The sequence below is a fragment of the Halichoerus grypus genome, chromosome 1 (genome assembly GCF_964656455.1).
Source record: "Halichoerus grypus chromosome 1, mHalGry1.hap1.1, whole genome shotgun sequence".
Taxonomy (NCBI): domain Eukaryota; kingdom Metazoa; phylum Chordata; class Mammalia; order Carnivora; family Phocidae; genus Halichoerus; species Halichoerus grypus.
Window position 1 is genome coordinate 68,888,823 of NC_135712.1, and position 24,962 is coordinate 68,913,784.

General features: G+C 47.0%; 1 protein-coding gene across 4 annotated transcripts in view; it reads right to left on the bottom strand.

The window, feature by feature from the left end:
• HEG1 (heart development protein with EGF like domains 1) overlaps window positions 1-24,962 on the bottom strand; it is a 71,046-nt gene that overhangs the window by 27,027 nt on the left and 19,057 nt on the right. For 2 of the 4 annotated variants that reach the window (XM_036071645.2, XM_036071648.2), the window contains 10 exons: window positions 22,441-22,794; window positions 20,943-21,290; window positions 17,083-17,352; window positions 15,122-16,456; window positions 13,007-13,123; window positions 12,264-12,383; window positions 7,627-7,730; window positions 4,901-4,959; window positions 4,494-4,654; window positions 129-263 (listed from right to left, as the gene is read on the bottom strand). In XM_036071645.2, coding sequence (XP_035927538.2) covers window positions 129-263; window positions 4,494-4,654; window positions 4,901-4,959; window positions 7,627-7,730; window positions 12,264-12,383; window positions 13,007-13,123; window positions 15,122-16,456; window positions 17,083-17,352; window positions 20,943-21,290; window positions 22,441-22,794 — 3,003 coding nt within the window. The remainder of the gene's footprint in view (window positions 1-128; window positions 264-4,493; window positions 4,655-4,900; window positions 4,960-7,626; window positions 7,731-12,263; window positions 12,384-13,006; window positions 13,124-15,121; window positions 16,457-17,082; window positions 17,353-20,942; window positions 21,291-22,440; window positions 22,795-24,962) is intronic. The other 2 variants (XM_036071647.2, XM_078066947.1) reach the window with 2 other exon arrangements.

Sequence of the window (24,962 nt, forward strand, 5' to 3'; positions counted from 1 at the left end):
GCCAACAGGACAAGAACAAATTACTCCCAGTTTGGAACCGTCACACCTAGAGCAGAGGGCTTGGGGCAGAGAAAAGCATCTTCCCCGTGCCGGGACAGGCCGCAGGAGCCCCGAGAACTTGCTGGTACCTCGGCAGGAGTGGTCCATCTTGTTGAACTGGAAGTAGCCTGACTTGCACTGGCACAGGGCGACCCCGTCCAGGTCGGTGCAGATGGAGGTCTCCTTGTCACATTCCGGAGTCTTCCGCTTGCACAGGCTGCCCGCTAGAATGGAAAAACAAGACGGTGACATAAAACAAAACCTTCTCCACTTCAAACCCGAAGATGCATGAACTTTCTATTTAAAGAGCCTCTGAGAACAGTTTCCAAAAAGCCTGCCTGGTACAAGACTCCTTTTAGAAGCCCCCTTGGAGCCCCCTCCGCCATTCCTTCCCTGGCTCAGCCCCCAGGCCCCCGGGGCCCCAAGCATGTCGTGGGACAGAGAACCCAGACGGAAGAAAGAGCGTGCTGTCCCCGACTCCAGCATCCACGGCAACCTTGGCCCCGGATGCCGTGCTCTCTGCCGTGGCTGCCTGCTAAAGCACCGCAGCGGGAGCCAGCACAGAGCCGGGAAACGTCACCATGCCCTGCTTAGGACTCGGTGAGGCTCAGACCTGTCTCCAGTGGAGGCTGTGTCTGGGTCTGCTCTGAGTCTGCGGCCTGAAGGGAGGCCGTGCACTCCCGAGACAGGGTAGCCTGCCGCCCACAGATGGATTCCCAGGGTCGGCGCGGCAGATCACCTGCTGCCCCAGCATGATGTTCTTTAATTATGCTTCCTGGCTGTCTCCCCGCTACACTGGCGGTTTTTGGGGGGCTTCTTCATCTTGGGGGCTCCATCACCTTGCCCAGAGATGGTGACACACGGCGCTCAGGACATGCGCTGAAGGTGCTGTCGGGCTGTCAGTCTACCAGGCTGTCACCACGGAAGGCAGGTGTGGGCAGAGGAGTGTCTCTTTCAGGCTTGCTACCTCCTTCTCTTTAGGGCCTGACTTTCTACATGTAAATCTACTTGGCTTGTCCAGCTCTGGGCACGTGGGCCGTGCTCCTGTCATGGGTGACAAAGAAGTATTTCCTTTTTATCAAAAAGCATTCATTGTTGGGCATGTGGCCCTCTCGGAGGCTGTCTACAGTAGGCCCTCTCTGTATGTATACACGAGACCTGACGAGGGTACGCCTCCCATCTAAGACAGGCCCGACAAAAAGACACATGTAAGTGGGGCACCCAGTAGAACAAAAATAGGCAACTAACTGGATAGCGAACACGAACATCTTTACAGCAGGGGGAAGGGGAAGGCAACGCTGAGATTTGCTCTTGCTGCCGGGAGGTTAAGAGCAAGTTCGCAACCAGGAGAGGCCACCGAAGGGCAATGCATGTATATGGTGCAGGGAGGCATGTCTCCCCTCTCCCACCCTAAGGAAGACACCAATGTATGCAAAAACCAGGAGTCAGCTCTTATCATGGCACAGCGGCCCCCACCGTAGTGTTGTGAGCTGACACCCACACGGGGTCCCCGCCTCTGCCTCCTTTTCTGAGTCCCAAGGGCTTGGCACCTGCCGTACGGCCTGGTCACAGGGAGGTAAGTTTAGGACACAGCTTTGGTTTTCAACACTGCATTTCCTGTCTTTATCATTGGAAGCTGGCGTGCTAAAGCAGAACTCTATTTGTGCGTGTGATAGAATTTCCTTTGTTTATTGTGAAAAGTTGGTATTTAAGCGAGAAAAATTAAGAAAATGGAAAACCTCACCAGGCTTGCTGCAAAGCTGGCACTGCAGAGGGACCAACCCCCCTCCGCCCCTCCTCTAAACTTTTTGAAGGTTTTGCCAATCCTTAAGCTTTAATATAAAGAAACACTTCTGGGGCAAAAGGCTGGTGCTGGCCTTGTCCAGCAGCCGGCCTGAGTTGCCTGGCCTGATTAGATATTTTCTGGAAGCCAATGTCACATTTTCCTTCCATCCTGCCCATTAATCCAGCCTGCTGGCAAATACTACTTGCCTGCTAAAGCAACCCTTCCCTGCACAGAAGCAAGGAAAGTTGGCCTTGCCTCTGCAACAGAGGAGTCGCTATCCTAAAAATCCTTAGAGAACATTCCGTCACAAATCCACCAAATGCAACCATGTATAATCCCATTTTCATTTTAAGCCTGGCAATGTGATTGTTCTACATCTACAATTCCCATGGTCGTTCCTGGGCATAACATCCGCCGGACAGACAATGAGAACTTATGTAAACCCAAGGCTGAGACACTCCCTGGGGGATTGCCAAAGCCTCTAAGCCTCCGGAGGCATGAGAACTGTAGTTCCTTGGAAGGTGAGGAAGTGGAGGGTCCAGTAGCCCAGTGGGAACACCCAGGTGTTGGAACATGACAGCCCCTGCTTATCAGAGCCACCTCTCTCGCACTCAGAAAGGGGGGCAAGACAGAGCTGGGTATGGACAAGAACCTGAAGAACCGGGAGCAAAACCAGAAAAGTGAGCCTGTTTTCAGCCAAGATGCATGGCTGCCTTTGTTTTCAAGGGCTCTGAAAAGGGAGGTACAGAATGGGGACCAGCACATGTCGGGGCAGGGGAGCAGATGAGAAATCTCTGGCCCTTCCTCTCAATTTTGCTCTGAACCTAACACTGCTCCAAGAAAATAAATAAAGAAAATCTTAAAAAACAAAACAAATGGGGTGCCTGGGTGGCTCAGTCGGTTAAGCGTCTGCCTTTGGCTCGGGTCATGATCTCAGGGTCCTGGGATCGAATCCTGCATCAGGCTCCCTGCTCAGCAGGGAGCCTGCTTCTCCCTCTCCCACTCCCCCTGCTTGTGTTCCCTCTCTTGCTGTGTCTCTCTCTGTCAACTAACTAAATAAAAAATCTTTAAAAAACAAAACAAAACAAAGAATGGGACCTCGGCAAGGAAGCAAGGAAGCTAGGGGCTTCCCCATAGGCCACATCAAAGCAGTAGAAAGAATGGGGTCGGAGAGTGGGCACGGCTACTTCCGAGCAGGATCTTACCAATCCAAGTATGTGGCCACTTGATTTGCAAGACATGAAATGCATTTACTAGGGACATAAAAGTAACCTGGTACAATGTTGACCGCACAGGATGTACTCGAAGTATTTAGTGAATTGGAAGGTCCCCTTCTTACTCACTGGGGAGGAAAAACTGGGACCTTGGAATCACTGGCAAGAGAAACAAAGGAAAATCAAAGAGCTCTTGCCTCGAAGTTGAGAGCACAGTATAATGGGGCATAAACTTCTTAGTTAATTCCCCAGTGATGCTAAATGACATCCACTTCAGTTCCAGAGGGCTTAGCTTTCTCCCCCAGATGAATAGCAGCCTTACAATGAGCTAAGGCTACGGCGTCTACGCTAGGGTACAGGGTTAACCCCAGCTCCCAGGCTCTGCGGTGCACAGGGCCGTGAGGAGAGCCCTCTGGATCAGCACTCAGAAAGCCCTGAGCCACTGGGAATGTCCTGGATCTTCCAGCAGAAACAGCACCAAACCTGCTCCCTGCAACTTCCATCGGCGTCTGGCCACCCGATGGGGAGGCTCACAGATTCCGCATCCTTCGCTAGTCCTGACTGTGTAGCACAATTTGCTAACTGGAGCTCACTTTGATTATTGACGAGACAGCAGCAGGAATAAGCCCCCTTTTAATTCTAGCTCAGTTTTCCCATCCCAGAGGCAAAACTTCCTCTCCAAGACCCAAATTTGCCTTATGAAGTTGTTGTCTATAATCCCCTTTTTATCTGCTTCATACATAGATGTACTGCAGAAGCTTTGACAAAACAGATAAAGCATGAACAAGAAAAGGGAGATCATCACGAATGGCACCGTGAGTAGAGTCTGGCCTACATCATTCTGGTCTTATTTCTGTGCATTGATAATTTGCAAACAAACACACAAGATGAGTAACACTGCCCATGGTTTTTTGTTTTGTTTTGTTTTTTATATGGTGAAGATTTGGGGTATTGATAAGCATGTATATTCTGTGTGTGACTTTGTCTCCCCAGAGAGAGCTGGAACTCTTCAAGGTCAAGAAGAATGATTTCATTATATCAGCTCCTATATCCCTTCCCACACCAATGAAGTCCAGGAGAAAGGGAGAGGCAGTGTGCCAAAGACCAGGGGACTTTAAGGCTGTGTGTGTGTGTGCATGTACATGTGTACAAAGGTACAGACACATGACGGCCTTTCGCTTGACACACATTTCTTTTCTTTTTCTTTTTTTTTTTAAGGTAGGCTCCACATCCAGCATGGAGCCCAACACGGGGCTTGAACTCATGCCCCTGAGATCGAGACCTGAGCTGAGATCAAGAGTTGGGTGTTCAACCGACTGAGCCACCCAAGTGCCCCTCGCTTAACACCCATGTCAAACACAGACTGGCTCTGTGATGAATGTGTTGAGCCTGAGCCCCGAGTGCCTCTGTACCTAACCATATGGTTAGGGTGCTCCCAGAGGGCCGTTCTTTACCTTTAAAGATCCGCCTCTGAGATCCCAAGAGCTGGCAGACCTCAGCAGATGACCTACAGGAGTTGACACATTTCTGCATCCCGTCAGCCAGGTCAAACAGCGTCACGTTGGAGGCCAAGGAGAAGGTGGTTTGCAGTGACATGACCACTGCACTGGGCTCCCTGTTGGCAAAGTGTGTAGGTTTTTAATTGTCCTAAAATGACATGTGGGCCCAGGGCTTTTGGAAAATGAATGCATCTCCATTCTCCAGGAAGGGAATGGGAGAGCATGGAGGTCCAGTGACCTTGGCCCCAGGTCACTCTGTGGCTTGGTCAGAACAGGGCCCAGTTTTGTTGCTGTCGCCTATGTTACAACAGCCTCCCCTTTGTATAGATTGGTTCACAAGTGAGTGTAATTCTGTTACTTACCTAGAAGCATAAACTGTGGATCGGGTATAACCAGGTAATGTCGAAAAACACATATTTAACTGAAAGGAAAAACAGGTTTGTCGGTAACTGTGAGTTAGATAAAAGCCTTAGACCTAGAACCGATTTCCTATTTTCACGATAAAACAGGCATTTTCCAGCCATCAGGTTATCAGCAGGCAGCTTTACAGAGCAGTGGTGTCCTTTTTTTGTTCCCTTCTTAAATGCCTCCCTGCTCTTGTTCTGTTGTTTCCCGAGTACAAAGGGAGAGAGGCAGATAGTAAATCAGTGGGGAAAATCTTGGCAGGAAATGATGTTCAGAACAGCACCCTTGGATGCAACACATCTTCAAAGGAACAGATCTCTCCTAAGACCCAGGGTTTCAAAAAACTCAGAGGCAACTGTTTATTTGGACTTTGCAGAGTGAACAAGGCTCACTGAAAAGGCTTCAGCTACCCCAGGTCTGGCAGGCCTGACGCAGACCCCTCACAATCTACAGCGGGTTGACCTAGCTCAAAGATAGGTCCTCTTCAAAAAGGCTCTCCATGGGAAATCATATTACGTGGGTCAAGAGCCCCTTTGTTGAGAGCAAATTAAGGGTGACTCTCCCTGTGTTTGCCTTGTGCCCTCAGAGAAAGCAGAAAACCCCTCTAGGGCATAAAGTTCCATGCCTGCTTTTCTGTTCCCCCAACAGTAGGGGCTGGGGACCCTTTCTGGGCAGCAGAAGGTCACAATACCTTGACCTATGCAGATGCGCCTGTCTTCAAAGCCTGTATGTCAGGCACACTTGATTCTTCATAAGATGGATTCAAACATGGGATGTTATTAAACCCTTTTCGGCTTTGTGTGACATTGCTCTACATTCCAATGGGCAATGATTTATTCGTAGTATAATGATTTAAACTTTTTTTTTCCCCAGGGAAAAAGAGAAAAGTCACATTTCAGAACAGAATGGCACCTTAGGGAAGACTACTTAAATGGCTTCTCTAGGCACTGCTTAAATCTTCACTATTCTTGGGAGTGGGGATGTCACATCACTAATAAATTATACATTCATACTGGGTAAAAATGAACAAGGAAGGACTGCACCTCTGTGCAGGGTTCGAAGCCCCTGCATGAAGCCCCTGCATGACCCCAGAAGGAAATACTGACCTACAGCACAACCAAGAGGCAGATGTACTGCAGTGACAACACCAGGTATAGGGTTAGTAGACATAATATCCTGCTGTATGGTGAAGAATTTAACCTTGCCCAACGAGAAGTCCGGCCCTTGGCTTCCAGGAGGTAATTAATAAGCTTTTGGAATGTCCTGCCTTTGTCTACCTGGAGACCCTGGGCTACTCCAAATATCTAACAACGTAACTTATGTGGGGGCTTTGGGTTACATGGTATCAGCCTGACCTCCAGAGGGACTGGAGACTGAAGTCAGCCATATGAGCAGTTGACTATGTTCACATATTGGCTCCCAACGCCAAGGCTCAGGGGAGCTTCACTGTTCAGCAATACTCCATGAATATTGTATACATCATTGACAAGAGGAGTTAACACGGTACAGGACTCCATGGGGAAAGGACAACTAGAAGCATCAAATTTGGAATCCTCCTTCACTCTGCCCTATGTGTGTCTCCCATGGCTGATTGTAACCTGGACCTTTTCACTGTAATAAACCACAACGATGAGTTTAACAGCTTTCCATGAGATCTAAGTCCTTACAGTGAATTATCAAATCTGAGGGTGGTCTTGGGGATCCCCAAACTTGCAAATGGTGTCAGAAGCGAGGCTGGTCTAGTGGACTGTTCCCTAACTTTGCACCTGCTCTGTGTGAACTCAGGCAATGTCATTAACTTTCAGGGCCTCCTACTCTTCTAGCTGTAAAGGCACTGACAATACCTCTTACAGGAGTGAGGCATCTGGCAAAGCGCCTGTCATAGAGTAGATGCTCAGTTGATACAGAAATGGAATTGGAATCTAAATTTTACACAAATAAAATCTACAGTCCTCTAAAACCCTACAGGTTTTGGCTAATATACTCTTACTCATAAAGAGCAAGTAAAATTGAAATTGGAAATCAATTAATCTCTAAAACTTATTTTAATGGCAATTTTTGATGTTCTGAACACCAAATCTTAGTCTCAGGTAGCAGATGAGAGGTAAAATTTACTATCTGAGCTTCATTTTCGTCTCCTTTCTTTTTTTTTTCTTCCCCTGACAAAAAGAAGAAAAGAGGGAAAGAAGAGGAATCAAGGCCTCTAGATAATCTATGCAGTGAATTCTCAACCCTGGAAAATCAGGATTAACTGTTATGCCTTTGGCATTGCCCCGAGGAAAAAGAGCATCCTTCTCCCCAAGTTTGGAAACACAGAGAGAAAGTCACACAGCATGTCAACTGCAGATGGGATAGTAGGATTTTCTGGATCTTTCCTCATCACCAATAGTTCTTATTGGTGCACAGCATCTAACCATCTGTGACTATGAGTCTGCACATGAAAAAGGTAAGGGCTGCATGTGAGGGCACATGGAAGAAACGCCTCTATTGGGCACCAGTTGTTCTCAGCACCTTCCTTCTATGTCCAAGAAGCTTTTAATTTCACTATGAAGTTTACCTTCCAAATATAATGGAAATGAACATCCTAGGAAATACAGCTGATTCCCATGAGGTTCCCAATTCTGAATAAAATCTGTTCTAGAAAACGAAGGACTTGAAGAAAGATGCTTTTCAGGAAACTTACTGTTTTGGTGATCTCATTTTCAACTTCATGTAGGTCTGCCTGTTTCTCCACGGTGGTATTGAGAAATGTTTTCTTTAATTTGAACTCTGTCACGAAGGTTCTAACTGAAAATGAAAACATAACCTGTTAGACACGCAACAGGCCGACCCACGTATGGCTGTGTGTTTGTGAGTCTCTGGTGTATCACTCTTTACTGCACCTCGCAGGACAGTCTTGGTGCACGTCTTTCTCCTTGAGGGTAGAGAACACCTCTCCCTCTTCTAGCTCCCCTCTAGGAAGGTGGGCATCCACTGAGCTGGGCAGGAGGCTCGGACCGAGTAAAAGTTTGAGTGAGAAACTCCAAGGAGCCTTCTGCAAGTGTGTGTGGGCTGCTGTGAGAAGCCACCCTGACCCCTCTCTAATGGCCTCCTACATAATCAGTGCTAAGTAAAGCTGTGGCAAAGAAGAAAGACCAGCTGGTTTAAATGACATAACCCCAGGAGGAGGGGAGGGGATGTGGGGTCAGGCCTGAGAAAGCTCTCGACAAAGCAACACTCTTGTCCTCTAGGCCCACACTGTGAAGCCCTCAGCTTCAAGGGCGTGCTTTGGTTTCCTCTTCTGGTCAGCGTCACCCCACCAGCCCCCACCCCTCTCGCTCAGAGGAAATGCCCATTTTATCACTGATGAAAGAGACTTCCAGAAATCAGCTCACTGATTCAGGACAACCGAGGGGCTATGGAGGAAGGTGCCAAACATCTGTGGTGGGCCGACACTGGAGGCTGCCAGGCCCCACGGTCACAAGCCAGGCAATGCAAATGCCCCATAGTCAAGATATTGTTGAGTGCAGGCCTGAAAGAAAGCAGCCTGGCTTTCAAGGCCCATTTCGCTCATAAAATAAACTTGTATTTAACGTCAATTTGTGCTGATGGGGCCTGAGGGGGAATGGAACTTACAAATGGGCAGACGACCAAAAATTAGTATAGCCTGCTTTATATCTGCCTCTTATCTTCCTTTATGTTAAATTCTTATCTTTCCCTCTGGACAGGGGAAAAAAACAAGACCCCAAACACAGGAACCACGAAGCTGCTCTTTCACAGAACGCTTGCCTGCTGAATTAAGAAAAAGGCCCACAAATGAGCCAGGGAACACATTTAACATCTTATACTTACTGTCTAAAGCCCTTAATCCTTATTTAACATCTTTTTGCTCGTTCTACAGTTCAGTGAAGCCAGCTGCTCAGGTCTCTTGCTGAGCAGCAGGGAGCTCTTTGAAAACATTCTTGGCCAAATGAAAGCATTTCAGCATGCTCTAATTTGCATGTTCCTCTGATGTTTATGAACAATGAAGCTAAATGACTTGAAAAGGGAAAGATGATTGTTAACACAAAAGAACGGCTCTCCCCCTGATCCACGATGCCTGGGGGACCCTCAGCACACAGGCTTCCAGAACCACCACCCCGCTCCTTCATCTTCCCTTCTCCCCGGTCCAGGCTGATACCCAGACTCTCTGGATGGAAATACACATCTCGTAAATGTTAAGTACACAGACCTCTTCCGAATCAGGACAGTAAATGTGGTCTCTGCTTTTAGGCAGCTGTGAAGATGGCATCATATCGCATCCCCCAGCCACTGCACCCTGCCCAGCACACAGACATCTTCGTGCCTATCTTACCTCACCTGGCTTTATGGCAATCTTCTACTTCACATTCAACTGTGGATTTACATAGGCTATAGAAATGATTTTTTAAATTATTTACGTATTTTTTATTTCATTAAGCTTTAAATTCCAATTCCAGAATAAGGAACATACTTATATGAGTTTCAGATGTACACTACAGTGATCGAACAATTCTGTACATTACTCAGTGCTCATCAGGACAAGCGCGCTCCTTCATCCCCATCCCGTTTCCCTCCTCCCTCTCACCCTCTCCCCTCTGGTAATCACCAGCTTGTTCTCTGTAGTTAAGAGTCTGTTTCTTGGTTTGTCTCTCTCTCTTTTTTATATAAATGATTTTTTTTAAAGATCCATGATTATTACTTTGTATTCAGGGTACCTAGTGTTTTCATTGCTTTCAATTCTGGTCCAAGAGGTTGGGGACCAAATGTTAAATGATACCTCCCATCTGGAGAACTCTACCATTTTCAAAGCTTGCTCAGATACTTTATTTTATTTGATCTTCACAATAACCTTGAGTGGGAAGCAGAGCAGGTGGTAATCTGATTTTACAGATGAGAACATTGAGGCTGAGGAGTCATGTGCCGTAGCTGGTAGCTCTGGAGCTGGAAGCCAGGCAGTGGGGCTCCCGGCAGGGGCATTTCCCACACTGCTTCAAAACAAAATCATCCCAGCTTCTCCATTTTTTTTTTCCCCCAAAGATTTATTTATTTATTTGACAGAGAGAGACACAGCAAGAGAGGGAACACAAGCAGGGGGAGTGAGAGAGGGAGAAACAGGCTTCCCGCTGAGCAGGGAGCCCAATGCGGGGGCTCGGAAGGCAGACGGCAGACGCTTAACGACTGAGCCACCCAGGCGCTTCTCCATTCTTAAACCAAAGACTCCTAGCTTATTTCTTCCAGGGTGTAGCTAAATGGAATAGGTTACCCAAAAGCAAATAAATTATTAGAGAAAGAGGAATTATTGATTTTAACAGATGTCTAGATTCCTAGATTTTCTTTTTCTTTAATAATGCTTTGACTTGATCCTTGTATTTTAAGCAATTTCCAAAATTCTACCATTATTTTAGTAGGGTACCAAGTGTTTGAAATAAATTTCTAGGCCCAGGATGGAGCTGCTCCTGCCCAGGGTGCCACGTCAGCAAAATGAACTTTGAAGTTCTGTAAACGGTCCCCAGGACCAGAAACATAATAGATTCAGTCAGCCAAGCCCCCAACACCAAGTCACCTCTGGGCTCTGTACTTACTCCCTTGTCCTTGGTCCTTCTAAATAAGGTCAGATATGCAACCCTAGCCAATAAGGCCCTGTTTCAGAAGTGATACGGCTTCTAACGCTCTACCAAACTCATCCTAACCCAAACCCCTCAGGCAGAGAGCTCCACTGCCCAGGAGGCCCCAGACTCCCCCAGGCCACAGTGGTTCTCCCTTAAAAAGCACATCAAACTCATTACCTAACCGTTTTGGTTTTGTCATCTGACACAACCTTCCTAAAATATCTGATGATTCCCCTCAGCCTGTGGGCAATAGGAATTCATGCAAATAACACTTTTCAAAGGTCACAGATATTTGTTTTCTCAAAAAGATATTTCCTGAGCATTTTTTGTATGTTAAATATCACACTGTTCAATTGAAGATGATTCAAAGATGAGTCATTTTACCTGCCAGTTTCCTTATGAGCTTAGCTAACTCTATGTTCTGCACTTCTCATTTCTTCAACAAGTTATGTCTTGAACTCAGCACTCTAAAGCAGGGTTTGACCCTGTGTGCAGGGAAGCTCTTATGACGAACACATTATTATGTGATGAGAGCTGTGGGCTGGAATGCAGCCTCTCAGCAAACAGGTGCATAAACTTGGCCACTTAGCACCTCACCAGGACCTTAGTTTTCATTTGTGTTTGCTTTTTAACCTGCAAACTGGAGATTATATCTAAAAATCAACGAGCTTCAAGACTATTAAATTAGATAATGAAATAGGACAAATTGCATGGTCCAATTACAGCAGCTTTAGAAAAATGTATCTGCCTATGAACAGGACTGTGAAGATCATTTTTACAAATGAAAAGAATGTGTGAATGCGGTAGGATAATCAGGGTTTTATTCTTTTTTCTCCCTAAAAAAAAAATTTTTTTTTTTTTTATTATGTACTTAGAAGATCCCTTTGATATATATTTTTTTCTAACTGCAGGGTGGAATGGTTAGGCAAATAGTGTTGTGCATAAATAATGGCATGTCCGTGTGGTCCTTAGAAAGTCTGTATAATTTTTTTTTTTTTTTTAAAGATTTTATTTATTTATTTGAGAGAGAGAGAATGAGAGACAGAGAGCACGAGCGGGAAGAGGGTCAGAGGGAGAAGCAGACCCCCCGCTGAGCAGGGAGCCCGATGCGGGACTCGATCCCGGGACTCCAGGATCATGACCTGAGCCGAAGGCAGTCGCTTAACCAACTGAGCCACCCAGGTGCCCAGTCTGTATAATATTTTTAATAACATGGAAAAATGTGGGGCACCTGGGTGGCTCAGCTGTTAAGTGTCTGTCTTCGGTGGGCTCAGGTCATGATCCCAGGGTCCTGGGATTGAGCCCCACATCGAGCCCCACACTGGGCTCCCTGCTCAGTGGGGAGCCTGCTTCTCCCTCTCCCTCTGCTCCTCCCCCTGCTTGTGTTCCCTCTATCGCTGTCTCTCTCTCTGTCAAATAAATAAATAAAAATCTTTAAAAAAAACATGGAAAAATGTTTAAGATATAAAGTTTGTACAAATACCACATGGTTTCAACTATATAAAAATATAATGCACACTAAAAAAGATTGCAAATAAGGTGCTATATCTCTGAGTGATTGAAAATAGGCAGCAATTTCACTTCTTTCTATATTCCTTAAGTTCATACCTTGGACAAATACCCATTTTGTTTAGGGAGGAAAACAATAAACGTTATTTTAAAAAATATATTGTGGTGCAGGATACATTCCAAGATAGATTCATTCTCTTACCCAAATTGCATATTCCTTTTTCCATCTGGTAGCCAACCGGGCATTTGCAGGTGAAGGATCCCTGAGTATTGTTGCATGTGGCCAGGGGTGGGCAGGGGTTCAAGAGGCATTCATTCACATCTGCAGAGGACAGAAAACCGGGCCATACTGAATCCGCGGCAGACAGCAAAATCACTATCTAGTCCAGTAAGCACTTACTAAGAGCCAAAGGGCACGAGGCACAGTGGGGCCCAGAGATAAGGAGGATGCTACCCTTGTCCTCAAGGGGCTACCAGTCTATTGAGGGTGGAGGCAGCCAGGTGTACAACTGACACTAAATATGAATCAGGATTTGAAAGTACAGAGAGAGTGGAAGATTTCGACGGAAGGGAGAATTAAGGACTGTTGCAAATAACATCTGAACTAAGACAGGAAAGACTTTAACAAGCAGATGGGGGGTGGGGGGTAGCCTGAGGCACCAGCGCAGTGAAGGCCAGAGGCAGGAAAGCATAGGGGTCTTTCGGGAGCTAGAGAGGGTCCAGTGTGGCAGGGGTGCAGGGAGCCCACAGAATGGAGCCAGATCACGGAGGCTTGTCATTGTTGACGTTATTCTGCAGACAACACAGAAGCATGCTAACTCTCCAATCAGCAGGGTATTAATTTAAAAAAATCTTACTCTCCTACACTTTGAAGGGAAATAGTGTTATTGCCTATCTCAATGAGATACTGTGGTACAGACCACTGGAGATGACTTTTCCTCTTACCCACACTGCAGTCATCCCCTTGCCAGGAGGGTGAGCACACGCATCGATACCCGTGGCCAGTGGGGTCCACAACGCATTTCCCGTCGTGAAGACAAGGGTTAGTGGCACAGCTGTTAACTAAAAACACATTCCAGGAATAAAGCAGTTAATCACATAGGAAATGTAAAGTGGCTCTAGGTAAATATTTAATTCTCCCAGCTAATATTTGATTTTTGCTTATTTCTGTTGACTTGCCCTGAAAGGTCACACTACTAAAATAGAGCAGGTTCCCGGGAGGTGCAGAAGAGATGCAGTGGGGACTAGAACCCGGCACTAGTTCGTGAGCAAACACAGGTGTTCGACAACTGGATCCCTGAATGCAAGAACGGGTTCAAATCTAAATGCTACTTACGCGCTTACAGGTCGCTCAGTTCAGGACTGATGATTATATTGTCTTTGACACTTAGAAAATGCGACTTGAAGCCATGCCAATTTAAAACACATGTCAGGGGGGAAGAGGTCCCTGATTAACCATCCTCCCTGCTCCAGGATTCCCCCCTTTCCAAAAAAAAAATCTCAAAATATAACCGGGCCTCCACATATGGTGCAATCATTTGGACAAACAATCGAAGTGGTGCACTCCGGTGCCCTCTCTTTCCATAGTGTGACAACAAGCAGAGACCACACTCTGGGTTTCGGTATCTAGAACCAGCATTGTCATGCTCCAGCTATGTAATAACTGCCTACTAAAGACTTCGGCCACATGCTCAGGAGAGCTGAAACCCACAACATAACTGCATCGTTTCCAAGCAGAAAAATCGCTGGTAGGAGGAGAAAGAGAAGGCAGAAGTCAAGAGTTGTAATGCCAAAAAAATCACCCCGAAAACAAATGAGCTAACCCTAAAGATGGTGTTCCTATTCTACAAGGCTACTTTATATATCCCTAAAATCACCTACTGGAGCACAGCATCTCCATAACCAAACACCGTCCCACAGATACTGTCAGAAAAACCACAATAACAGCCAGTCATGATGCTACTAATTCTCCCCTACAGTTATCGTTGTAATGACCATAATCGGCTTTAAGGGGGATTTGTGAATTATGTTCCATCTGGTACTGGAATATATTTGGCTGGAAATGAAGCTCCTCCTGGAAACCTGAAGCAGGGTTCCAGCCTCCCTGGAGAAGAATCCACCTTCCATCTCTCAGAGGTGCTCGGGTCGCTGCACAAAAAGGGCAGGAGTGGTGATGGCCCTCCCGCCCTCCGGCTGGCCGTGGCTGACTGGCTGGAACTCGGACACTAACTGAGCTCCGTGCTCTAGTCACTACACAGCGTTCTCTTCTTTCCTCCTTCCTTAAGGTGTCAGTCTCCCTATCCCCCCCTGCACCAACAGCAGTTTTCCTTTCCTGGGTCTGGACAAGCCAAAGGTACAATTCCGAACATGACATCGAAAGATGGATCACTCTAATTTCTTCTACCTTTCCTTAAATTACGAAGAGTCACGTGAATGGCTTTATTTTCCCCGTACCAGCCACTCCCACACGAATATAAAGATAAGCTCAAGGGCACTGTAAAGAAGCTTGGGTTGCCCTGTCACTACGGGAAATTGTTAGTTCATCGTCCTCTTACGGAACGTGTCCCTTTAACCTGCATTTGCCAACTTGCACCACACTCTCCAGAAGACCAAGGAGCCTGGGCTTCCCTTGGATCCAGAGAAGCCTTCCCTGCAACTGAGAAGCTCAGGCCTCTGACCTGGGAGCAGCGCATACTCACTCCGTGTCTCAGAAAGACCACCTGAAGCTTCTCGACTGCAGTGTTCCCACCGTCCGATCCCACATCACTGCCCTGCTCTGGCCTTGGGAGACTTTGAGGCACCTTAAAAGGCTCTTGCAATCTGGGGCATTAAAGCTACAAGGGCACTATCTACGGATGTCACACACAGCCGAAGCATCTTCCCCTCTTTCTTTAGGCAGACTTCTGTAACTCACAGGTGAGGACATGAGGTCCACCATGACATTATTTGATGAGGTGACCTCACAGACACGGACCTACTGCAGACAGCAGCCCTTGCCACGCGTTCCCACAAATCCCGAGCCTGTGCAGCCCAGCGTGTGCTTGTGTGACTGCCCTTTACCTGAGGCTGGAGATGACAATGCTTTTGGCGACTGCGTGCTGCTCTGGGCAGCGACGGTGGTAGATTTAGGAGTCAATACTTCAGCCGTGGAAACACCTGTGGTTGGGGGAGATGTTCTGAGGAAATGTGAAGCCGGGCTGTACTCTTCTGTCATGCCAGGTCCTGGGGTCAGTCCTTTCGCTGATGTGGGTACACTGGTCAGGGGGATCAACTGGCTGGTAGCATCTCCATGGACTTGGCTCCTTTCTGTGGTGACAGAGCTTTCTGTGGAGATCCGTGGTGCTGGGATTTCGGGGCTGGTTGGCAAGAGCTGTTTTTCAGCCGTAGTCTGTACTGTTGTGGGGTCAGCCATGGGAGCTACTGTGGTTGATGCAGGGCTGAAGGGATGAGAGGTCTCGAGGACGGTGGTTGTCAAAGCTGGAGACGTTTGGGGCATGCTGGTGCTCGTGGCTGGAAGGGTTTGCTGAGTGGAGGACTCTGTTAAGGTCGAGGGCATAGGGATCCCTGACGTAGATCTCACTGTTATAGCTTCAGGGGCCTCTGTGGGCAGAGATTCCGGGCCTGGTGGCTTTGATTCTGTAATGACTTTCTCATGGTGTGGGTTACTCTGGTTCTTAGGATCTGCTGTTTGACCGCTGGGGAGCATTGCCACAGATAATGCCATTGTCCCCGTCTGAACTGAAGTCACAGGGGTGTCTCTTGCCCTGGGCAGGACCAGGGTAGAAAGTGAAGGTGGTAGGGTTGTTTGGGAGGCAGATGGTGAGGCAGGGGTAGATGCTGTCAGGGACCCTGGTAAGGGTGGTGGTGAGGAAGACACCGGTGTGGGCGCATCCGGAGTGGACTGCAGTGGAAGAGTAGAGGCCCCGGTTGATGGTGAGATTGATGAGAACAACTGGTGGGACTGGGACACTGAGGGCAGGGGCAAAGGGGGCCCTGAAGAAGAAGAAGAGTCACCAATCGATGCAGCATCAGTGTCCAGAAGAACCAAAGTGTTGGACATGTTAATGGTGGGTGCGTAGGAGGGAACGTTGGCTGTGCGCAGACCCAGCGACTCAGTGGAAGGCTGGGCATACTCCCTTTCATAGGATGACACATTACTTCTTTCAGTCTGAGCCTGAGAAGAGGAAGAATAGTCTGAATGTGAAGAGTTCGAGATCTTAGTAGAAGAGGTAGAACTCTCCCTTAAGTCCGGGGATGAACTGTTGTCTATAATGGAAAGTAACGCCCGTTCTCCTTTGGTGAAAGTAGATGAGACATAGGTGTGGTCTGTGTAGTCACTGGAAGTCCCCTGTTCCATATCCGTGCCACGCACTTGATTGTAGCTAATTCCAGTGACTGCAAATGGAAAAAACCAAAGTTAGGTCAACTCAACAAACAAGCAATCTCCCAAACACATATTAATGCTTTCTTTGGAGGCGGTTTTCGATGGCGAGCACTCTGGATGAGCAGTGTGGGCAGGCAGGAACGGGCAGAGTCTGTGCGGAGTATATTTACCCTCCTGGGAGGACCTTGGGTGGCGGCAATAGAAATGGTAATAAAAGAGAAGTGGGGCCAGCGGCTGAAGAATAGGGAATAGGTCCAAATTCCTTCCACATGCCTTTTTTGATAAAAGCAAATTGGTATCTGAAAAGCTCTTAAGACCCCAACAGAACAATTGTTATGTCTAAATGGAAAAAGGAAAACCCTCCCAATTTTCCATTCTGTATAATGATAATGAGATATTTCTTTCCCAGGAGATTGGCTTTGGCCACAACTGGCTGGTCTCCTTTAGTCCAAGCATCCTGGCAGACAACATCACACATGGCTGAGGCAAGTGGGGGGAAGTGGGAGAACCCAGAAAGTTCTCTTCAGACAGAGCTTATAAGGTACTTTCTGGGTTGACAGCAAACTTAATCATTCTAGGACTGGGAGTACACCGACAGGTGAGCTGAAGGAATGTGGGCAGAGATCCTGCTCCTCACCTCCCAGGGACGGTGAGGCCGCCAGTGAGCCCGAGACCAAGTGGGCGTCACCAGTCACAGTCACGTTCCCGTGCTGGGTGGCGCTCTCGGTTTCTCTGGGCACTACCACAGAGTGCCTCACTTCCCCAGAAGTTGTGCTCGCGTTGGTGAGAGACCGCAGCGTGCGCTCTCCAGTTCCAGTGAAAGTAGCTGAAGTGTGCGGGTGGTGAGCCTGGGAAGTCCTCTCTTCCACATCAGAACTGCCTCCGGGCTCCGGACCATCTTCAGTGGCTGCAAAGGGGATTGAAAGGGGATGGCCGATCAGTACAGGGCTGGAGCGGCAGCACCGCGCGGGAGTCCCAGCAATGAGCCTCACTTCCCGCGCTAAGGTAGTCAAAGGGCTTCCCTGGCTTTTCCCGGGTCTTGATCTGAAACTCGCGCTCGGGAAACCACGATGTGTTGCTTCCTGCAAACCCGTATTGTGACCGAAACCTCAGGAGGCCCTGCAGATCAGCACATCCGTTCAGGTGACCTGGACTGATGGGATGGTTTACTACTTCAGTGAACAGGATCATACTGTATTTCTGCTCGGTGATACATAACAGAGTTTATGTCAGGGAAACTGGTGGTGGTGGTGGGGGAGGTGAATGCTCAGCAAAAGACTAACCACCCCACGGGGGCTTTAGACTTTCTGATGAGGCCCAGGAGGGAGAACCCCCATTGCTTGTAAGGCTTTTTCCTCCTGGTCGGGCCTGAACTGACATGGGGCTTATCATTCTTTTAGAGCGTTAGTTCTTTCCCTTAACGCATCAATGAGAAATGCATGGTGGTTGGAAGTTAAAGATGGGCTTATTTTCTGTTCTATGTTATTTTTCTTCTTCTTTTTTAATTTTTTAAGAAAGATTTTATTTATTTATTTGAGAGAGAGAGAGAGGGAGAGTGCACACACAAGTGCTCATGTACAAGCAGGTGGGGGCAGGGAAAGGCAGAGAGGAGGGAGAGGGAGAGAGAAAATCTCTAGCAGACTTCCCGCTGAGCCTGGAGCCCCACGTGGTGCTTGATCTCATGACCCTAACATCACGACCTGAGCCAAAACCAAGAGTCGGACGCTTAACCAACTGAGCCACCCAGGTGCCCCAATTTTTGTTTTCTTAATGCATTTATTTTCTTGGTGGGAATGGGACAGGTGACACATGAATAAATATCCTTTCCCTCCTTTCTTGGGTGTATGTTTTATGCTATAAGCTCAAAGACTCTTATATTAGATTATCAAATAAACCCTTCTCAGAAATTATGGAAATGAGGTCCAACTCTTTCTGGCCTAAATACTCATAATCTGGTTCTATGAGAAAACAAGTTCTTTCCCTGGTTCTTATTCCTATTCCCAGACCAGACTAGCTCTTTTTTTTTTTTTTTTTAGTTTATTTATTTAAGTAATCCCTATACCCAACGTGGGGCTCGAACTCATGACCCCAAGATCAAGAGTCACATGCTCTACTGACTGAGCCAGCCCGGTGCCCCCAGACTAGCTCTTGATACCCCATGGAAAACAGAGGTAAAGCTGCATGTTAGGTAAGCTCACTTCACGATAGGTTTGCATTAAGTGAAAGGAATGAGTGTGGGGACAGGGATACACAGTGACCTGGAGCAGTGCTGAGACAGCCAGGAAGCAGGGAGAGATGTGACCTGACCGGGCTGAAGGGCTTAAGAGACCCATGGGTCCACCAGGAGAGGCTTGAGGGCTGAGTGTATCTGAGCACAAGTCCCCTGGGCAGAGGGGACAAGGCCTGGGCTGGGGAGATCATAAAACTCTTAAATGGAATTTAGGCAAACAACCCCATCAGGCTTATAGAATTAAGAAAGTGGAGAGTCATGGCCTGAAACAGAGGGGCTGCATCCAAACCCAGAAAAAGGAACAGACCAAGAACTCTGAAAGGCTGGATGGCAGAATGAATCCACTTTGAGTGATTCAGAGCAAACGAGATAAAGCATTAGGTTAACTGACAGTGAGTTGGTTTCGGGAATGAGGCTATTCCTTATCTGGCTCTTCATAACGGAACCCTAAGACCTGCTCACACTGAGATCACATTTCCCACACAAACCAACTGAGCATGCACAATGGAGCGAAGGGTACTCGTATGGAGGCGATGCACACAGGAAAGGCCACGGCATCTAAGCTCCCAGTTTGAGAAGGAGAAAACGCCGAGCCCCACATTGTGAGGGTAGAAAATGAATCCTTTTGTGTAGGAGACAGATCATGCACTTTCCATGCGCACACATGAAAAAGCACAAATATTCTCCACCCATACATGTGGTACTCTTTCATGATAAGCATATGCTTTTCCACATCACATCAGTAGTAATAAATGCTAATTTTCCTCATCAGTTAGGATGTTCATATGGGGGAAATGGAGCTGCTATTATCAGTGGTGGAGAGGTAAGGATTTAAGCCCATTATAAGCTTAAATGGTAAATTACTGCATTTTTGCTTTAGTCAGCACACACTTTACATTGACAAGGTGGCCGAGAATTGTTGATAAAATTACCCAAAAACATTATTAAAAAAGAGCATCAAAGAAAAAGTGTTCTCAAATTTATAAAATTGGTCTTCATCAAAATTAAAAAACCTCTATGCTTCAAAAAATGATATTGTCAGAAAAGTGAAAAGAAAACCCACAGAATGGGAGAAAATGTCTGCAAATGGAATATCTGATAGAGGACTAGGGTCCAGACACTACAGGAAGAAACTCCTAACCGATTTTAAAATGGTCAAAAGATCTGAATAGACTTCTCCCAAAGTGAAAAGATACCCAACATCATTAGCTGGAAGATGTAAATCAAAACCACGTGGGATGCCACTTCACATCCATGAGGATGGCCATCATCAAAACAGATGATCCACAGTGAGTGCTGGGGGAGCCCCGAGGAACTGGAACGGAAAACAGTTTGATGATTCCTCAATGGTTAAAAACAGAGCTACCCTATAACCCGGTATTTCCAAGAGAATGTAAAACACATGTCCACATGAAAACTCATACTGGAACGTTCACAGTAGTATTGTTCATAATAGACAAAAGGTGGGAAAGCCCCACATGTGCAATAATTGATAAAAGGATGAACTCAATGTGGCATATGCACACAATGGACTATCAGCCATATAAAGGAATGAAGCACTGACAGAGGCTACAACAGGGATGAACCCTGAAAACGGTATGCAGAGTGAAAAACACAGAAGGCCACAGGTCGTAGGATTTCTTTCACAAACTATCTAGAATAGGCAAATCCGCAGAGACAGAAAGTAAGTTAGTGGTTGTCAGAGGCTGGGAGGAGGAGAGCATTGGGGAGCGAGTGCTGATGAGCACTGGGTTTCTTTCTGAGGTGGTGGAAGTGTTCTGGAATCAGCGGCGCTGGCTGCACGATTCTGTAAATATACTAAAAGCCACTGAATTGTACATTTTGAATGGGCAAATTGCATAGAATGTGAATTAAATCTCCATAAAGCTGCTTAAACAAGGGGGAGGGAGAGTTGCTCTTGAGGAATGTCTAGACCTGGGGTGAGCAACCACCCCTGAGAATGTGATACTTCCACCTTCCAGAAGCTGTGTGATTGAGGCAGGTATGCGGGGCGTGGGGTGGGCTGCAGGGGATGGACGGACATGGACAGAGAAGTCCCCGAGCTGCATGTGGGAGGGGGGCCGGTGGCAAGAGCAGCTCCTGGGAGAGGTCCCAGAAAAAAAGTGGGGCTATACACTGGAAGAATGGCCTGGGAATGACGAAAGCAGAGGGCCCCCAGTGGCTCCGTTACCGTGCCACAGAAGAGCCCAAGCCTCGCGGCCCCTCCGCCCTCCGAGGGGAGGCGGTCCTGTGAAGGGGAGACTCACTCGAGCGTTCACCACGTGGTGCCAAGGAATCCAGGCTCTCGGAGGAGGATGAGGACAAGGACTCGGTGGCCGGCTCAGCGGAACTCCTATCGCCCAGCGCTCCGTCACTTCCTCTAGACTGGGGGGCAGAGGCTGAGAAGTGGGTCAAAACTGAAGGGTGCACAACTTCAGGATAGGAAGTAGAGCTTCCTGTCACGTCTGCGAACGCCTTGCTGTTGGTCAAGAAGGAGCGCGCCGTGCTGTCTCCACTCCTGCCCGACGGGACGGACCTGGACACAGCCTCGGTCCGAGACACGGGGCTTCCATGCTCTGCCTCCAAGCTGCTGGCAAGCTGGTCTCCTCCCAAGGCTGGAGGGGGTCGGGGAAACAAAGGTCATGACCCGGATGTGAAAGATTCCCCAACAACCGAGATGTGAGTCCCTTCGTGAGGACTTTGTACAGTATTTATTACATGTGTAACCTGACAGGCACTTTCGTAGTTTGAATAATTATTTCGAATCTCTTCAGGGTCAATAGGAGAGCAATACTAAAAAGCAGCGTTGGTGAAGGAAGGAGCTTTTATTTATTTATTTATTTATTTTAGGTTCAATTTTTTAAAAAATTTTTTATTGTTATATTAATCACCATACATTACATCATTAGTTTTTGAGGTAGTGTTCCATGATGCATTGTTTGTGCATAACACCCAGTGCTCCATGCACAACATGCCCTCTTTAATACCCATCACCAGGCTAACCCATCCTCCCCCCCTCGCCTCTAGAAACCTCAGTTTGTTTTTCAGAGTCCATCATCTCTCATGGTTCATCTCCCAAGGAGGGAGCTTTTAAAGAGAATGAGTAGCTTACATGCTTGGGTGTTTTATTCTCTTTCCCCCAGAGTGGTCAAAGGACGGAGTGTGTTACGTCCAACAAATATGCTGTGCCTACATACAGTGCTTGCTCAGAAGCATTCTTCTCAAGCAATTCCATTATTAATAAAGGTATTTCAAATTTTCAAGTACAGCAAACCAAAAATAAACTGGAGGGCGTATACTGAAATGATGACTTTGGGGGAATATATTTCTATCTGCATGTTTTATTTGGGAGAATGATCTGTACGCAAACGAACCCCAGGCCGTCTGAAAGAGCAGGCCAGCTCTCACTAAGCACAATCCCGCAGGTGGTAAGAGGCCACCCACAGCACCAGCTCCAAGGCCAAGCGCTCAACTCTGCTGGGAACAGGAGACAGGACTGCGCCCTCACTTCTTCAACCCTCCGAGCCTTAGTTTCCTCGCCCATAAAAAAGCAGGAGGCGTGATGCCTTCTGACGAACTTCACAGTGTTCTCATAAGGATGAAAATCAAAACGTGGTATACCAGATAAAGGAGATGGTGCTAGCTAAGAACACATCTTTTCCTTTCTTTTTTTTTGAGATGGAAAATGGTCTTGAAGCCATCTTTCAAGACAATCCAACAGTTTTTAAATGTCCATAATAGATCAAGTAAAGATGAAATACTTACTTGGGGAATCATTTTGCCAGAATCCCACGGAGACCCTGGAAGATGCGAGGCCAAATCCATTTTCTGTGGACGGCTCAATGAATCCCCCATCCCCCGGATTCCTGATTACTTCACTATTTCTTTGCAACCCTGCCTCAAAGTGTGAAGAATGGGCTGATACTGAAGTCCGGGCAATTTCGGAGTCCTTGAGGAAACTCTCTGTCTTATTTAGAGGCCGCAGACTGATGGTTAAGGACTGGAGCAACCCTGGGACACCACTGGGGAGCGTGGTGGCAACATGCATACTCTCTGTCCGACTCGCCAAGGCACTTGGGAGAACAGTGGAGCTGTTTAGCACCTCTGTGCTTCCAGAAGCTAAAATAGAAGAAAATATGCTTTAAGGCTACTCAAGGGTTTAAGAAAATCAGGGATGTATCTAGATACGAATAATGCTTATTACATTTTGTTGCATAAATCTAGATGATGTGGACCTAAATACAGATAAACACATCCGACATTCTCTCTTCCCGGGCTCTGATTCTCATAGCGCTAAGCAGAGAAGCGGTGAGGTCCTGCACCAAGCACAATGGAAAGCTTTGGCTCTAGCTGAAAGGAAGATGGAAGAAAGCCTCTAGACATTCTTTGCCTTGGTTTTTATAGAGGAAGGAAAAAACTTCTACTCTGGAATTCCAGCTTAGAGATTATACAGGGATAGGCCATTGTGATAAGGTAGAGGCTCTTGTTTTGTTTTATTTTAGCAATGTAACCCTTTTGTTCAAATGCTATTATAGATTGAAAGCCATATATATAAATGAATAAAAGTAAGGCGGTTCCAGGAGCCCAGCCCCCAGGTCACCCCTGGGGAGGCCAGGGCTCTGCAGACCACAGTGGGAATAATACTAGCCTAGAGCAATCCTTCCGGGCCTTGTCCCCATCAAGGGTTCTATATTCTTTATTATTCCCACCTCATGGCCACGTAAACCTGATGTTTTGAAAGACTATTAACCGGACCGCATTTAAGAAGTAACAGAGCTTCTAGTCAGCTCAATGTTACCCCACTGATTTATTTAATTCCATCCAAAAGCAAACAGGCTCCGTTATTATAGTCAGCCTCATTAGGCTTTGGAGACCGGCTCTCAAGCTTACGTACGACCCCAGTGGACCCCTGGGAGATCAAGGACTCCAGGTAGGGAACACTTTTTCTGATGAAAAGGATGGCAGACACTGGATTAATTGTCAAGAACCTCAAAAATTGAATTATAGGCCATTTTGGTAAAAATATGCAGTCTGTTCCACAGAAATAAGGTGGCTTGCTGATGGCTCTCTTCCACGAAGAACTTTCCAAAGGACACCCTGAGAACTGGCCTCCGGAAGGGCACACTGACGTCCTCATTCCAAACAGGAATAAACCGCAGGAAAGCGTGGTGAGTGGGAAGAAACATGGCCGGCAAGATCCAAGGACAAGAAAAAACATTTTTCTTTTTAAGCCAAAAATAATAAAAAGTACTCTATACCTTTATAATGAAAGGTTTCAAGCTGTTATTTATGACCTAGAAAGGGAAGAATTAAGTTCTCATTATAAATGGTCCCTTAAAGGGGCGCCTGGGTGGCTCCGTCGGTTGAGTGCCCGACTCTTGGTTTTGGTTCCGGACCTGATCTCAGGGTCACAAGGCTGAGCCCCGCATCAGGCTCCATGCTCAGTGAAGAGTTTGCTTGAGATTCTTTCCCCCTTCCTTCTCCCTCTCCCTCTACTCCTCCCCCTGCTTGCACTCTCTCTCTAAAATGGATAAATAAAATCTTAAAAAAAATAGGTCCCTTGGGGTGCCTGGGTGGCTCAGTCGTTAAGCGTCTGCCTTCGGCTCAGGTCATGATCCCAGGGTCCTGGGATCGAGCCCCGCATCGGGCTCCCTGCTCAGTGGGAAGCCTGCTTCTCCCTCTCCCACTCCCCCCTGCTTGTGTTCCTGCTCTCACTATCTCTCTCTCTGTCAAATAAATAAATAAAATCTTTAAAAAAAAAACAAAAGGTCTCTTGAAGACCAGTCCTATGTGCAGTTGTGACCAAAGGCGCAAATAAATATCAAATATAATTAGAGAGAGAACGAGCACAGGAAACACAAAGGTTCCTCCTGCTCTTGTACAAACCATGGAACCAGCTGTACCTAGAACACCCTGCAGCTCTGCTCACCGGGCTTTAGGAAAGCAAAATGAAGATGCAAGCAATCCACACAACTAGTAATTGAGACAAAAAAAATAGACTGGACTCCAAAATAGAGTCCTAGCCTATTTAAACACACCCTTACTTAAAAACCAAACAAATAAAAATCCAGTAGTATAAAAAAAGGAATGCAGAATATAGATGTGCCCCAAATCCTCACTAACCACCTAGCTTCTCAGGCCTGATGTCATTAGAATCATCATCTAAATCTGCCAACTTACAACCGCATCAGTTGCTGGGTGCTCTTTCAAAGCATTTTTATTCCTAGCCAACTGCATTACTTCATCGATTCACTGCACAGTGGCAGTTATTCAGGCAGACTCAGCCC